Source organism: Thamnophis sirtalis, unplaced genomic scaffold (genome assembly GCF_051295495.1).
Source record: "Thamnophis sirtalis isolate CommonGarterSnake01/CBP01778 unplaced genomic scaffold, rThaSir2_p1.2 scaffold_10, whole genome shotgun sequence".
Classification (NCBI taxonomy): Eukaryota; Metazoa; Chordata; class Lepidosauria; order Squamata; family Natricidae; genus Thamnophis; species Thamnophis sirtalis.
In genome coordinates this window covers 27,601,018-27,617,202 of record NW_028261390.1, presented here as the reverse complement: position 1 = coordinate 27,617,202, position 16,185 = coordinate 27,601,018, and the positions used below count along the sequence as shown (strand labels likewise).

At 42.3% G+C, this 16,185-nt stretch overlaps 1 protein-coding gene across 1 annotated transcript in view; it reads left to right on the top strand.

Annotated features, from left to right (window-relative positions):
- The window catches only part of EDNRA (endothelin receptor type A), a 41,799-nt gene extending 25,883 nt beyond the window's left edge, over positions 1 to 15,916 (top strand). Inside the window, exons 5-8 of the mRNA XM_087724332.1 lie at positions 1,941 to 2,093; positions 9,352 to 9,485; positions 13,754 to 13,862; positions 14,842 to 15,916. Of these exons, the coding sequence (XP_087580458.1) occupies positions 1,941 to 2,093; positions 9,352 to 9,485; positions 13,754 to 13,862; positions 14,842 to 14,982 (537 nt within the window). The 3' untranslated portion in view covers positions 14,983 to 15,916. The remainder of the gene's footprint in view (positions 1 to 1,940; positions 2,094 to 9,351; positions 9,486 to 13,753; positions 13,863 to 14,841) is intronic.
- Positions 15,917 to 16,185: the final 269 nt, after the last annotated feature.

Below are 16,185 nucleotides of genomic sequence, written 5' to 3'. Positions count from 1 at the left end.
TGTAGAGGGTCACCCGCATCCCTCCCTTTCAAGAGGGAGCGGGTTATTCTAAACAAGGCGGCTGGGCACGATTCGGCAGATGCAATAAGGGCGGCAAAATGCGAACATTTCGCCGCCCGTATTGCCACGAGATAGGCTCTAATAAAGGCTCTCATCAGTGCTCGGTCTGACTCAGATTTACTAGCCCTCCAGCGGCGCTCTAGGCATCTCTTTTGGGGGGGAAATCCTATTTTTGTGTGCTGACTTCACATGTAAACGATGCCTGTAACAGTCAAACACCATTTATTAAGATTATATTAGTTACAGTAAAGGTTTAATCTAATTCCAAAGCTAGCTTTTCTGATTTAGTTATGCATAAACAAAATAGCAGTTTTATGACTATAAAGAGCCAAACATAATCCTTAGCTATTTGCATGATGATATTCTCATATGAAAACAAGTAAAATAGCATCAGAATAAACAACTAAATGAAAAGGAGATGAGAACAAGGAATCCCCTATATACCAATCCAACTCATAACAAATATTTGGGAATAGGAGATGTTTCATTTGACATATAAGTATATGTTTTTGTATGTGTGCCTGCTACTCATATATAGAAATGAACAGAAAATGCATATAGGCAAGACTGATATTCACTCAGACCATTGATTCTTTCTCCCAGCATACCATGCAAACAGTTACATTCCAGACAGGGAGTTAAAACAAGCAGAGAATCAGAGTAACTGGAACAGGCAGGCTGTACTCCACATTTTCCAGACTAAGACATGTTAAGTGGCCTCTTTTTGCTGGACACACAAGCAAGACAGTTAATCTTTCTACTGATAGCATGGCCCAATTATACACAGAAGACATTCTTAACCTGGACCTTTTGGAATCAAAGCCATTCTTAAAAGCCTTAAAAGGTAACAGACCAGACTTTCTGTTAGACAGGCAATTCACATGACTCCTGGTGCTCTTTGATTTTAATATACAGATAGGAAGTATTTAATGACTAGGATTTAAAAGTCAGTTTTGATAATACAGTGATATCCAGCAATAAGCATCACACAAACACACAAATCAGAATCTAAGTACTCTTATTCTTTGTAAGAGAATTCTTGTACTTTTTTTTTTGCTTCCTACCTTCTTCCTCTCCCAAAAGACTCAATAGGCTGATTAAACACCTTCCTTATTCATCTCCTGCCAATTCAGTCTAGTCCCTACTCTATCTTTACTTTATTTCTTCTTTTGTTTATATGAGAAGATACTTATGGTGAGAAAGGGGAATGTTGAGGAATTTGTATTGCATCCAATCATCTGCTCTGCTGTGTAGAAACTCCTGAGTGTTTTAATTCATATGTAAAAATATATGTTTAGTACATGTGTATTCTGCCTATAATCCAGGTGCTAAATGTTCAACAACTCTTGTGAGAGAATTCTGCTGATACGACTGGCCAAGGCTCTTTTATTTAGGAACAGGAGGTATACAATGTAGCATTTCAGGCAGCAGAATGTCTTAAATTGGTCCTGATTGTTGTGAATTGATCTTTTCAAATCAAAGGCAAAGATAGAAATATTTTCCTAACAGTTTCAATTGTGATAATTGTTGTGGTCGTATTTATGCCAATTCCTCTTTTGTGTAGAATAGAAATAGGAGATTATGCCCCTTTTATGACTTGTGAACTTCAACTCCCAGAATTCTGCTGACTCATAAAGGGGCTATTGTTCCCCACCTCTGGTATAGAACAATTTCTCAGTTTGGTGCTCTCCAGAAATGAGAATCTTCTAAAATTCTTCAACAGGATAGCCATTCCTCTAAATCTTGAGCCTTGAAATGCAGTTTTGGAAGCTTCTAGTTGTGAAAGCTCCCGAAGAATGTAGCCTGCATGTTCTATGGAAATTGCAGAATGATACTGCGAGTTACTTAGCCACAACCTGTCACGTTTGATGTCTTTGCAGTTTTACATTGACGTAAAACATTGGTGGCTCTTTGGTTTCTACTTCTGTATGCCACTTGCCTGCACGGCCTTCTTTTATACCCTGATGACGTGTGAAATGTTGAACAGGAGGAAGAGTAATTTGAGAATTGCTCTCAGTGAACATCTTAAGCAGGTAAGAAGAAAACAGTTTTGACCTGCATTTCCAGTCACTGTCATGAAAGCTTTATCCTGTAAACTTTTGATGTCAACAATATTCCTTCTGAGAACAGAAAGGTGAATTTTGACTTAGTGTAGTTGGGCAATCATAACATTAGGGCAATTTAAACTGCAAGCAATTAATGAGGTAATTATTATAGTTTAGTTTACTTTATTGTCATTGCACCTTGTACAATGAAATTAAATATAAATTATAGAGTTCAAATTAGTTCGTATATGGATTTTTTGTTTACTAAGAACCTTCTTCGATCTAATACCTATTCCAAGTATTGGGCCTCAGCTGCTATAATTGCCAACCATTTATTTATTCATTTATTCAAAGACAATGACCAACTTCAAATGACTCTGGGCAGTTCACAGTATAACAAAACAATACAAAAATAGTATACCAAACAATAACAAAACAGGATGACTGAGAAAAATGAAAGGAAGAAGAGCAAAATGGTAAACCTGGCAAACCCTTCCCACCCCAAAAAACATGCTGCCCACAATTGACATCCAAAACAAATAAATAGTCCAAGACCTGAAAAAACAGCCAGGTCTTTATGGCTTTTCAAAATGCTAATTGAGTGAGAACCATCAGGGATCAAATTTCCTAATATTTTATTATCAAGAGATGTCATTTTTCTCTAAGAGAATTCTTTATTTTGATTTTTCTCTTCATCGTTCAATCAATATAAAAGCATTGTATTTTTCCAGTAAAATAGAGGGAGGGGTTACGCGAGGGTATTCTCAAAGCCTGATTGGTCCAAAGACTGAGGGAAACGTCTTAAATACTCCTTCCTCTCCCTTTATCTCCCAGTTTCCTCTCAGTCTTTTTGGTCCAAGCACTGTTACATTTGATCTTAGGTAGGAAATTTCATGGTTTAATATTGGTATGAATATTTTGGCTAATTGGATATTCTAAATTTCCGAAATTAATTCGCTGCGGCCCAAAGGACAATCATTTCTGCCTCGCGCAGTTGGGGAGAGCCCTGTGGGGCATTGACCGCCCCCTCTGCAGGCCTTGAGGCCTGATCATATCCCCGAGCCAGCAGGGGTGACGGGTTCTTGTTGTGCAGCCCAGGGAGCTTGTTTTTTAAAATGAAAAAAGACCAGACTGCAAATTGAGAAAACTGTCGGGGCTTACTAGGGGCGTGCGTGAAGAGTCTGCTCAGCTGCCCATCGCTCTTTCAACGGCTGCCAGCTGCCTCGTGGTCCCAACCTTAAAGGGACAGCGGATTGTATAACGGGCCACAGCGCAATGGTCCCCAGGCCACAGGAGATCTTTCCCAGGCCGGAGTCAAGGAGAGGCGAGCTGCCGAGTTTTTAGAGCGTCCGCAGCCGCATTGAGAAGGCAGACAGCGTGGTCGAAGGCTCGACGGCCATTTTGCACTCACCACGTGTAGAAGGCCACAATCCACTGCGTGCTTCTTCCAGCGGAAGTCCGGAAGCATTAATTGGCCAATAGCCCCACAGCTCTCAGAGGCCCAGGCACCAGTGGAGCCTACAGAGGCCTATCATCGTGCACATAACTGGGGCGATGGAGGCGAGATCCAAACTGCCCCAAAGCGCGGTAGAGGCTCCTATGGAAGGGGAGGAACCATCCCTTGGGCCTAGGACCAGGGCTGCCGTGAACAAACCTCTGATGGCCCAATGCCCATCCAGGGCTACTACCAGAGAGGACTTGAGGCGGCAGAAGGCCCTGGAGAAAACTTTTGCCAGGGCGGAGAAACAGGCCTTATCCACCAGGCCCAGATCAGCCAGTAGGTCCAGGTCCCCAGTCAGGCACTCTTCCCACCATTCAGCCTCTCCTAGGGGCTTCAGTTTCTCCTCCCAGGTCCCATGGATATTCCAGGCAGGAAGTGTCCCCCCCTCTCCCTCCACTTCCCCTGAGCCAGTAAGGGTAAATGATGCAGGCCCTTTGGAAGGTACCTCTAGGGCATGCCATCCCACTAGGAGGTTAGCCCCCCAGGATCCAGGTCCTTTCCGGGAGGATCTTGAGGATCTCGATCTCCTGCCTGAAAGCATCAAGCATCAAGCATCAATATCTGCAGCCATCTCTCGAGGCATTTCCCAGAGAGAGAGCATCCCACTCTGGCAGGGCCCCAGATGGTCGTGATCAGTTCCATCATAGGGCCCCATCCCCATCCGTGGTCATCCACTCTGGGTGAGGACAACCAACATGATATGGGGTTTTTGGAGGACGAGGACTCTGCTCCTCCTGATCCCCCCTCTTCTACCAGTCTGGTTCCCCCAGCTATGTTTAAGACTCTTTTACATAAGGCTAGGAAGACCACTAAGATTGGGACTGGGGACCCTACGGTTCCCCAGCCCAGAGATCCAGACATGGCCATGTTCTCTAATACCACCATAAACAAAGAGGAGATCCCTGCTCCTCCCCTGGAGGTTGTGAAGAACCAATGGGCCTGTCCTTCCAATTTTTCCAACCCGGGCAGCAACGACTGCCATTTCTACAATGTAGAACAGGTCCTGGCTAAGACTCTTCAGTTGCCCATGGTTGATACTCCTATTGCTGCCCTGGTCGCGTCTTCCCTGGCAGTTTCCAGGGATGCCACTGACAAGTTGAAGCCGGAGGACAAGAACGGAACTTATCTTACATAAGAATTTTAATGCCTCCATCTCCACAGCCTCTTATTTTAATCGTACAACCATCACATGGCTCCGCCAACTCCAGGATCGCATTCCGATCCAGGAGGATCGTCTACACCAAGACATCGCTAAAATAATTGCCGCTTCCCAGTTTTCGGCCGAGGCGACACTGGACGTGGTTAAGTTTGCCTCCAGTCACCTCTCGTTGGTTGTTGTGGCTTCGCAACTGGCAGATGGCTAATAAGGCAAAATGGAATCTGGCTGCTGCCCCCTTCACTGGTCCCAACCTCTTTGGGGAGGCCCTAGACCCCATCTTGGTCAAAAATAAAGATTAAAAAGAAGGTGCTCCCTTCTACTGCTAAAAAGACAGAGTCTCATCCTCATCCTTATCGCAGGTCCTCTTACAGGGCTCCTGAGCATGACCATCAGCAGAAGTACAATTCCTTTATATCGGACAGGCAGTTTTCTTGCCCGTCCTATCAAGACTGTAACATGTTCCAAAACCAGTCTAGATGGCCCTTTCGAGGTGGAGGCGGCTGTCCCTTCCGCAGGGGGAAATGACTCGAACCCGAGTCTTCCCATTGGCGGCTGCCTGTCCCACTATGTGGACCATTGGGATGAGATTACCTCAGAAGCCTGGGTCAGATCCACCATCAGGCATGATCTGAGGTTGGAGTTCCTCTCCACCACCACCCAAATATCTTCAGAACATTCTCTCATTTGAGGTGCCCAGAACTCTGCTGCCTGATGGATCTAGCCATAAAACATCTCCTCGAGATCTAGGTGGTGGAGGTGGTACCACCATGGGAATGCAGGCAGGGCCACTACTCCAACCTGTTTGTGGTCCCGAAGAGTTTGGGGGGCTGGAGGGCAATTTTGGATCTCAAGTGGCTGGACCGCTTCCTGGTCTACAGGCGCTTCAAGATGTCCTCCCTTGGATCCATGCTACAGGGCATTCGGAGGGGGGACCTCTTGGCATCGGTGGACCTGACAGAGGTCTACCTTCACATACCAATTCTGCCACCTCATCGCAGGTATCTCAGATTTTCCCAGGGGGGCCTCCACTATCAGTACTGGGCTCTCCCCTTCGGGCTGGCTTCAGTGCCTCATACGTTCATGAAGGTCCTGGCGGCATTGGCGGCTCACCGGCGGTCCCTGTGAAACTCCAATGCTACTTAGACGATGTCCTTGTTTAGGCAGGGTCCCTTCCCCAGGCAGTATCAGATCTTCAACTCACCATTCAGTGCCTTCAGTCATTGGGGTTTTCAGTCAACTTCCCCAAAAGTCATCTCTCACCATCCACACAAATCCCGCACTTAGGGACATAGATTCAGTATTGGGGATAGTCAGCCTTTCCCTGGATTGTCTGGCCGGCCTTCACTGGCTGGCAAGCTCAATTCGCAGAAGTCAATCAGTTTCCATCCTGACCTTGTCTCAGTTACCTGGCAAGATGGTTTCATGCATCGGGATAGTCTCGTGGGCCAGGCTTCACCTCCGGCCCCTCCAGTGGGAGCTCATTCCGTTTCAGAGGAGGAAAATGAGCAACTCCCTCCGGACCGTCCATCTCCCAGCGGAGATCCAGGTATCCCTCCTGTGGTGGCTTTCCCCAGCCCTGCGGTGGGGCTGCTCGTTTTGGGAGCTGGACAGAGTGACAGTTACAACCAATGTGAGCTTTTTCGGTTGGGGGGCCCTGATGGACTGCAGACTAGCTTAGGGCCGCTGGACTGTCTCAGACCTCCAGCACAACATCAGTTGGTTGGAGCTGAAAGCAGTGCATCTGGCCTTCCAACATTTCAAGGATTCTGTGAGGGGCCGCCACGTGCTCCTCCTGACAGACAATGTCGCCACAAAGACCCACATAAACCGTCGGGGGGGACACATTCTCGGGCCCTCTGGCTAGAGGCTCTAAGGATCAGTTTTTGGGCGGAGAGACATCTGGCTTCGCTGGTGTCAGAACACCTATCAGGAGAGGCCAATCACTGGATGGACTGGCTGAGCCGGGCGACCCTCGACAATGGGAAGTGGCAGCTCCTTCCCGATCTGTTTCAGGAGATATGCCAGAGGTTCGGCTCCCCGTTGGTGGACTTGTTTGCCACCCCGGCAAATTCACAGCTCCCGAGGTTCTTCTCCCGTTTCCGGAACTGGGACGTGAAGGGTACGGATGCCCTCCAGAGCAGATGGCCTCCAGGCCTCCTCTATGCCTTCCCTTTCATTCCCCTTATCACGGCGGTCCTCAGGAAGGTAGTGATGGAGAGGGCTCACATCATCTTGCTAGCCCCTTATTGGTCGAGGAGACCCTGGTTTGAAGACCTAGTATAACTTTCGGTTTCCCAGCCATGGAAGATTCCTTGGGAGGAGATCATTTGTGCCAGGGGGTTCTGATGCACCCGGCGCCGCAGTGGCTCCATCTGACCGCCTGGCACTTGAGCGGCAACTCCTGAAGAAGGCTAACCTCTCCTCCAAAGTCATACAAACCATTGAAGCCTCTAGGCGACCATCAACCACTCGAATCTATAACTCCACCTGGTCAGCCTTTGTCAGGTGGTGCTCCCCATTGGCCATCTGTCCAGCCAGGGCCACGATTCCCAACATCCTGGACTTCCTGTAGAAGGGACTGGATGACAGCCTGTCACATAACACCCTACACCACCAGGTGGCGGCATTGTCATCTGTCCTGGGGGGACTCTTCCTCTCTCTCCCACCATCCCCTGATCAAGTGTTTTCTGAAAGGGGCGGCAAATCTCAGGCCCCCTCCTGTTCACAGATTTCCAACCTGGGATCTCCCTCTGGTCCTCAGGGCCTTGACGGGGGCTCCCTTTGAACTCCTTCAAATGGTCCATCTTAGGTTCTTGTCCCTTAAGGTTGCATTTCTGGTGGCTGTTACGTCAGCCAGGTGTATTTCAGAGCTAGGCACCCTATCTTTCAAGGACGATCTCTGTCAATTCCACCAAGATAGGGTGGTCCTTCACCTGGACCCCACTTTTCTCCCAAAGGAGAAAAGGAGAACACCCTCTTTCATGGGACACAAGAGTTAGTCTTGCCTAATTTTTGTCCGGCCCTCTCTAGTGATAGGGAGACACTATGACATCATCTGGATGTTCGCCGCAATCTATCTCAGGCGGATGGCGGGAGTACGCAGATTGGAGGCCCTCTTCATTTCATTTCAGCTGGGGTCACTGGGAGCCAGGGTTTCCTTGACCACTATCGACCGGTGGATACGTCAGGCCATTGCAGGGGCCTATGAGGCAGCGGATCAGCCTACCCCTGTGGGGATCACGGCACACTCCACTAAAAGTGCTGCGACCACAGCGGTGTGGGCCACCAGAGCTCCTTTTGAGGATATCTGTCAGGGGGCTGCTTGGGCATCGCCGACCCCTTTATCCGTCATTATCGACTGGACACATTCGCCTTGGCGGACACATCATTTGGTCATAGGGTCCTGCAGAGGGTGACAGCTGACTCTCCCTTTGGGCCCTAGTTTCCCTCCCTGGGACTAAGCTTGGGTATGTCCTACGCATAACCCCTCCCTCTCTTCCACTGGAAAAAGAACGTTGGTCTTACCTGAACGTGTCTTTTCAGGGGAAGAGAGGGAAGGGCTATGACCCGCTCTAGTTAGAGTAGGGTGGGGCCAAGGGGAGGTCTGGGAGGTTCCCAGGGTGTCTTGTATTTAGTTACAGGTGCAGTATTTCACCTTCGAGGAAACTGGGAGATAAAGGGAAAGGAAGGAGTATTTAAGAAGTTTCCCTCAGTCTTTGGACCAATCAGGCTTTGAGAATACCCACGCATAACCCCTCCCTCTCTAGCCCTGAAAAGACAGGTTCAGGTAAGACCAACATTCTTTCTCATGGGTTTCAATTTAACTTTAGTTTAATTGTATTATTTAAACCAAATTCCTGAATATCAAGTTGATGAGAAAGATGGATTCTGTTTTAGGTGTTAGAGGATTACACCACCACAAAGTTTGATAACTTATAACTTTTGATATTGTTCTATCTTGCCACATTTTTTAAGTTTTGTTGAAATAATACAGATTTTTCAAAGCATGTGGATCTAATCTGTTTACTAATTACTTTGACATTTCTTATTTTGAATTATGTTGACATTGAATTATTTTGAAACTGGTTGTTGTCTAATTTAAATAACAACATCATCTGGGTCTAGGACAATTCCAACTCACCATGGCCAGCTCGCTGAGGGACAAGAGTTACACTAAGAAATGGTGAAATAGAATAATTAAATAAAGGATGAAAAAGGAGGAACTAAATGAAATCTGAATAATAAAAATTTAAATGTTTTTAAAATTATTTTAAATGTTTAAATTGAATTGTCCTGCAGTGAGTTGCCCTGCAATGGGTTGGCTGCGACTCATTGCGGCAAGTTGGCTGCACCAAGTTGTCCCATTCCGACCTCTGCTTGCCTTCATAATATTTGAAACTATAAGTACTTTCTCTGATACTTTTTAATTGTAATTTTTTTGTTCCACAAGTGTATATATTTTGACAAGTTGTTAGAAATAACCTTTTCTTCTTGACTATTGCTTATTTGAGCCACTTTCCTCCTTAATTGCTTCACATTTGCCTTGGCTTATATTTGCAAATCATTGTCTTTTTTTTTCCCCATAGCGCCGAGAAGTTGCTAAAACGGTTTTCTGTTTAGTTGTGATTTTTGCTCTTTGCTGGTTTCCTAGGCATCTAAGCCAAATACTGAGAAAAACAATGCAAGACCCACAGGACCCCAAGAGATGTGAATTCTACAGGTACTATTTTAATGTGTGCTATTAAATAATTTGATGACAGATGAATGCAGCAAGACATTAAGTGAGTTAATATGACTACATAACATTTTATTATTTATGTTTTATATAAGTATTTATATTCTACTTACTAATGAATTATGAACTATTTGTGATTATAAAAACGTGACCATTTAATCAACATAAAACATAACGAATGCTCCTTAGCAGTTAACACCTGCCCCAAGATACTGCTGATTGCCTTATTTAAAGTTCTCCTTTCTCAAGAACCTGCAGAAAAACACTGTTTTTATTGCTTTACTAAGTGATAGGTAAAAGTCATCTACATCTTACACCAAATAGCTCCTAAGTGAAGGGGCTGCAACTAAAAGGGTCATATTCTAAATCTCATTCCTAAAGGAATGAGAATCCCAACTACTCCTTAGCTAACACATATAGAATGAGCAGAATCCACCTGGAATAGATGGTCCCAAAGCAACAAAGAATTTAGCAAAAAAGAGCCTTATTCCATTCATATCCTGATTGCTTCAAGCCATAAAGACTCTTTTTCAACCTCCAGCAATCAGTTTTACTATCAGTTTTGAATCCTGCAGGCTTCTGTAAATATATAGTATGTTGCAACGGTGCATGAAGATATGCTGTCTCTACATCTAAATGATTAACTATATATTCATTCTTAGCTGCCTACACTAATGCTGCACATAATGTTGTAGCCTTTAAACTAGACGCAAAGACCTCATCATAGTCATTTGCTGACTGAGCAAACCCTTTTGCAACTAACCTGGCTTTATGGGTTACAGTCCCATCTACACTATTTTTAATTTTGAAAATCCATTTACAACCAGTAGCATGTTTACCTGGTGGTAATTTTACATTTTCATACACCTCTAACTTTTGCAATGATTTTAATTCCTTTTCCATTGCATCTTTCCAAGCTTTCTGTTCCTCAGTTGGATATAGAATTAATTCTTTGTAATTAGCAGGAACTTTATTTGCCTGACATGCTATAGACGCCTGATACCTGTCAGGCGGTCTAGTTACACAAGTTGAACATCTAGGTATTTCAGGACTTACCAGTGGACTCTCCTGTATAACCTGCTCTTGTTCTTCTGGTTCGTCATGTACTTCTTCCTTAATTTCTTTAATTACTGGTTTTCCTACCTCATCATTAGGGACTACTTGGGTGTCGATAATTACATGATCATTTGTTTCTCATTTATTCCACCCCACGTGTTCTATAAACTTAGCACTAGTGCTATAGTAAATCTTAGTTGTGCCTTTCTCCCAAAATCTAAATGATCTATGGTTAGCTTCATATCCTACAAAAAATAACTGTCAAGCTCTATGTTGCCCTTTCAGTCTCACTTGTGATGGTATATGCACCCATGCTGGGGCTCCGAATGTATGTAGGTAACTCAGATATGGTTTTCTACCATGCCACCTAGTGAATGGCAATTCACCGGTTGTTGTATTCATCACATTATTTAAAACATGGTTACTAGACATCATAGCTTCACCCCACAGTGTTTCCAGCAAACCTGAATCAGCTATCATAGTTCGAGCTGTGGCCTGTAATGTTTGCCCCCTTTGTTCTACAAATGAGTTATGTTGTGGTCTATAAGGAGCAGAACGTTTGCGCTCAATTCCAGCTGTTCTTAACATTGTTTGGGATTTATAATTGGTAAACTCTGTCCCATTATCAGTAACTACAGTAATAACCTTGGCTTTCATCTTTCTCTCCACAAACCTCAGCCAATTAAAGAAATTCTGAAACGTTTCTGTTTTGTTTTTCATTAAGTAACAGAAACCGTATCGGGAATAATGATGCATGATACTCAAAATATAACAGGCACCTCCCAAACTGGGGTTTAAAGGTCCTATTAAATCAGCAAAAACAACCTCCAGAGGTTCCTTTGTTTTGAAACCATTCAGTCTGTTTGCTGGAGTAACTTTGCTTTTTTCCTGATTGCAAACATTGCAGTTTAAATATTTTCTGCATGATTTTAGTTTTACTCCTTCTGCCAACTTGACAGTTTGTTGCAGCATCTTGAAATTAATGTGCCTCATGCGTCTATGTAGCAAATGTATGCATTCGTCATGGGGTTTAACATTGTGATAAGCTATGTGAGCCATCTGGCCATCCGGTATAACGTACAAACTGTTTTTTAAAGTAGCAGTAACCCTGTTATCCTCCTTTTCAATAATACAGATGTCTCCACTAAAGGTTACCACATAGCCAATGTTAACCAGAGCCCTAACTGATAGTAAGTTGAATTTCAGGTTAGGTACATATAACATTGATAACTGCTCATTTAAGAATGAACAACATGCATTACCTTCACCAGATGCCTTCACCTTCCATCCATTTGCCAAGAATACTTGTTTCTTGCTAGTGGTCATTTTTACAAACCTTTTTCTATCTCTAGCAATGTACTGTGATGCTCCACTATCAACAGCCCACAAATCATGGTTTAAGGGTGCATTGCTAGACATAGCCAAAGTAGACATAGCTAAGTTGACATTAGCATTTTTTCTAGCTCTTCCGGCATTTTGTTTTGCCTTTTTACAGAACCTAGCTATATGTCCCTTAGCCCCACAAGAATAACATTTTCGAACAGTATAGGCAGTAGAAGGTGACTCCTCACCTTCTACTTGTGGTGGTTTCTCTCTCCGTTGTTATTTTTTCATCCTTCTTCTTGACTCTTCCAACAGTCGTGCAGTAATGTCAGTCAATATTAGTTCATTTCGGGTTAGGACTTTAAGAGAAGATACAAAAACATTGTAACTCTCATGCAGTGAGGAGAGTATGATATAAACTTGATGTAGCTCAGAGAAAATTAGTTCATTTTCATGTAGCTCCTTAAAAAAACCCCTTTGATAAAGGTTAAATGAGCTAACATATCTCCACCTTTCAGAAATCGTGCCCTAAACAGTTTGCATGTAAGATGTATGTGTGCACCTACAGTGTCACGTACATAAATCCTCTTCAAATTCTCCCAACATCTTGCAGCAGAATTTTCTCCATGAATATGTATTAATTGTTGGTCATTCAGTGTTAGACCAATAATACACAACGCCCGTTCGTTGCATCACTGAAAATCTGCTATCTTCTTTGCAGCATTATTGTTATCTAGATTCCAATCAGTTACATCCGGTGGATTCTGTACAGCATCCCATAAACTTTTCCTATGCAGGAGTAGACTGCATTTCATAGACCAGGAAACATAGTTTGTTCCATTTAATGGGGTTATCATTGATAGGCTTGTTGATGGGTTGCTCGCCATCTTCTCCAGGATAGTAATAATCACTACAATAAACAGCTGTCTATATACGGTATTGCATATCAACACCAACTCTCCTTTAGTTATGACTGGTGTACTCTGGGTCCATAACTAGTTTTAGGTAAGCTCCCCATTGAGAGAGCGAGTACGTTCAGAGAAGTGTTGTGAGAGTTGTGTTGGAGAACACACAAACCAGCATACAGAGACACTGCAATTTAAAGGCTTTTACTTTCATGGAAATAGAGGTATCAGAGTCCATCAAATAGTCCAAGTCATACACGGATAAGACAGTCAGTCATCAATGTCTTTCAGTTAAGGGATAATCCAAATAACATAGTCCAGTTTCATATATTCAGTTCAGTACTTCAAGTTTGCTAACAGTTGCAAAACTTACAATAGCTCATGGCACTTTCTAACCAGACAGCTTCCAAAACACAGATCAGATCAGCCCAGCATCTAACAAACAGAGCAGAGCTAACAATCATTCTGGCTTTCAATTGAGGAAAATAGCAACCAATCACATTTTACAGCATGATTTAAAGAAACAGGCATTGCTATATGGTTTATATATTGCCAACCCAACCATTAGATTATATTCCTAACAACCATTGAAAAAAAGATTGTAAAATTGGGTGAGCCTGACATAACCTGCTTAACAACCACCATGACTTTAGATCATAATTCTGGGTGCAATTGTAATTTGAGGGCTTCTTGTTATGCCATCATTTTTCCTGTAAAACTCACATTATATTTTAAATGGCTCCAGAATTTTACTTTTTATAACCCAAGGTTTGCTATTATGCTTCTATTCATTTATAAATGCTTTATTATTTGAACAGTGCTTCATAGTCCTAATTCTCCTAAGCACCTGCAATTCTATTAACTCATGTTTACCTGAGACAGTGTTGCATAGTTTCACAAATTTATAATGGCTGAGGATTACTTGTCAACCATTATGAAGATTGTAATATTTTCTGTTTTTGATCCTAGCTTTTTTTTGGCTTTCGATTATATCAGCATTAATCTAGCAACCATCAATTCCTGCATAAATCCTATAGCACTCTACTTTGTGAGCAAGAAGTTCAAAAACTGCTTCCAGGTAAGGGCCAAAAACATTACATTAAACCTATCAAAAGTAATATTGAAGAATAAAATGTGAAAAGTAAATATGAAAGAATTCTATTCATCCTTTTCCAAGTTGATCCCATGTTTTGAAATATTGATTTTAAATTATAAAACCCACTTTTTGCCTAAACAAACATTTGGGAACATTGTCTGGATATTTTACAGTAGCCTTTTCCAATTTTTACAACTTTCAATTATGCTGAACGTTGAGAATTTCCAGGATTTTGTCATAGTGGCTGACAATTTTGTAACTTTTTTCTAACACATTTGGAAAGCATTGAGGAGACTATAATTATGGTGTGATGCAGGAGTTGGTTGCTGTCGGCATTACTGCTGGTTCAGTGCGCCTGCAATTTCTTCACATTATCCGTATGGAAATGACAATTATCAGTGGAAGGTTTCCCAAAGGGGGAAGAGGAATCACTTCAGAGCTAGTCAGAAAGTGCCAAAATGATAGAAGCTCAAGAATTGTTATATTGTACCAAATTCATCATAACTCAAGCCACTTCGGTTGCCACGTCTTTCATAATTTAGTCCACTTGACTTCTTGCTTTTAAAAGAAGAGAGAACTAGATGAAATACAAATCGTATTTGTTTCTAACAGCATCTGCTAAAAGAAGCTATATTTTTACATCAATTTCAAATCCCTTTCCTAAGTTTCATAGTTTTGTAGTCTAATGAAGCTGAAAGTATGGAACAGTGAAACAAAAGAAGTACATTTTTATCTGTTCACATTTAATTACATGTTAGCCACAGTTTAACAAGGAATTGTGTACCTTTAAGGGTAAATTTACCTTGAATTTCATGTTACTACACGTTATAAATTTAATTTCACTCAGGCCTAATTCTGCTTTCTACAGTCTTGAGAATTCTGCTCTCCACTGAAAATGAGCCTTCCCTAAAATAAATTAACCAACAAACCAGTAATGTTTGGATTTTTTTTTTCTTGCCAGTCATGCCTCTGCTGTATTTGTCATCGGACAGGAAGTCAGATATCCTCTGTCCCCATGAATGGGACCAGCATTCAGTGGAAAACTAATGAACTGAATAACCACAATACAGAACGGAGCATCCACAAAGACAGCTTAAATTGAGATTCAGCGAAGACTGTGCTTCTGAATCTAAGGAAAAGACAACAAATACAATATCTACGATTGAACCAACTTATTTATTTGGAAGCTCTGTGCTCTAGCACTTAATTCCAGAGATAAGCAGAAAGAACCGATGTGCATAAAAGGATTCCAAATGGTTCTTTTTCTTATAAAGAAATTCACTTTTGGCAGAAACTAGAAGAATCGGCTGGGAACTCTGCAAAGTGTTCACAGATTTCAGCCAGAACATCTAGCTGTATGTTATGTTGCATATTCTGATATATCATTTTAATTTTAAATGAATTATCTTGAATGTCAAGAATTGTCAAGAAAACATGGGACCTGTATCTATAATAACAGCATTCTTTTGTCAGAAAATATTTTAGTTAATCTATAGGTAATCCTCAATTTATAACTATAATAGGGACTGGAAAATTTGTTAAGTGCTGCTTTCACTAAGGAAAGCATCACATGTCGCCATCCAATTTACCACCATTTTCACATAGTCAATGTGAATCACCATGGTTATCAAGCAAGATATTACCAGACTGTGGCTTGAGACCTACCATGTCGGCTTCCTCACTGACTTCGTTTGTTAGAAACAAACTGCTGGGAAAGTTGCAAATGGTGACCATGTGATGGCAGGATGTTGCAACCATCATAAACATGCAATAATTAGCAAGCACCTCAATCATAAACATGTGACTGCAGAGAAGTTGTGACTATTGTAAATGAGAGAACCCATCATAACTTACTTTTTCTAGTATTGCTGCAACTTTGAACAGTTTCTAAATGGAGAATTAAGCAAGGATTGCCTGTATTTCATGTTTGGAAGCATGTTCAGCCAAAAACATTTTTATAACTGTAATCTATATGTTGACTTAGATCAGTGGTTCCCAAACTTGGCAACTTTAAGACTTGTGGACTTCAACTCCCAGAATTCTCCAGCCAGCTGCTGGCTGGAGAATTCTGGGAGTTGAAGTCCACAAGTCTTAAAGTTGCCAAGTTTGGGAACCACTGACTTAGATCTAAGGAGTATTTTATGTGTTGTAATATAACAAATGAGACATAATTTGGAAAAGTATTTTTTTTGTGGGAGGTTTTTTTTTTAATTATCCACTGGTTTGTGGGTACAGATATAATATTAGGACTTAAAATGTAGAGCAGTGTATTAGCAGAGAAATTTTAAATAAACCATATGCAGGG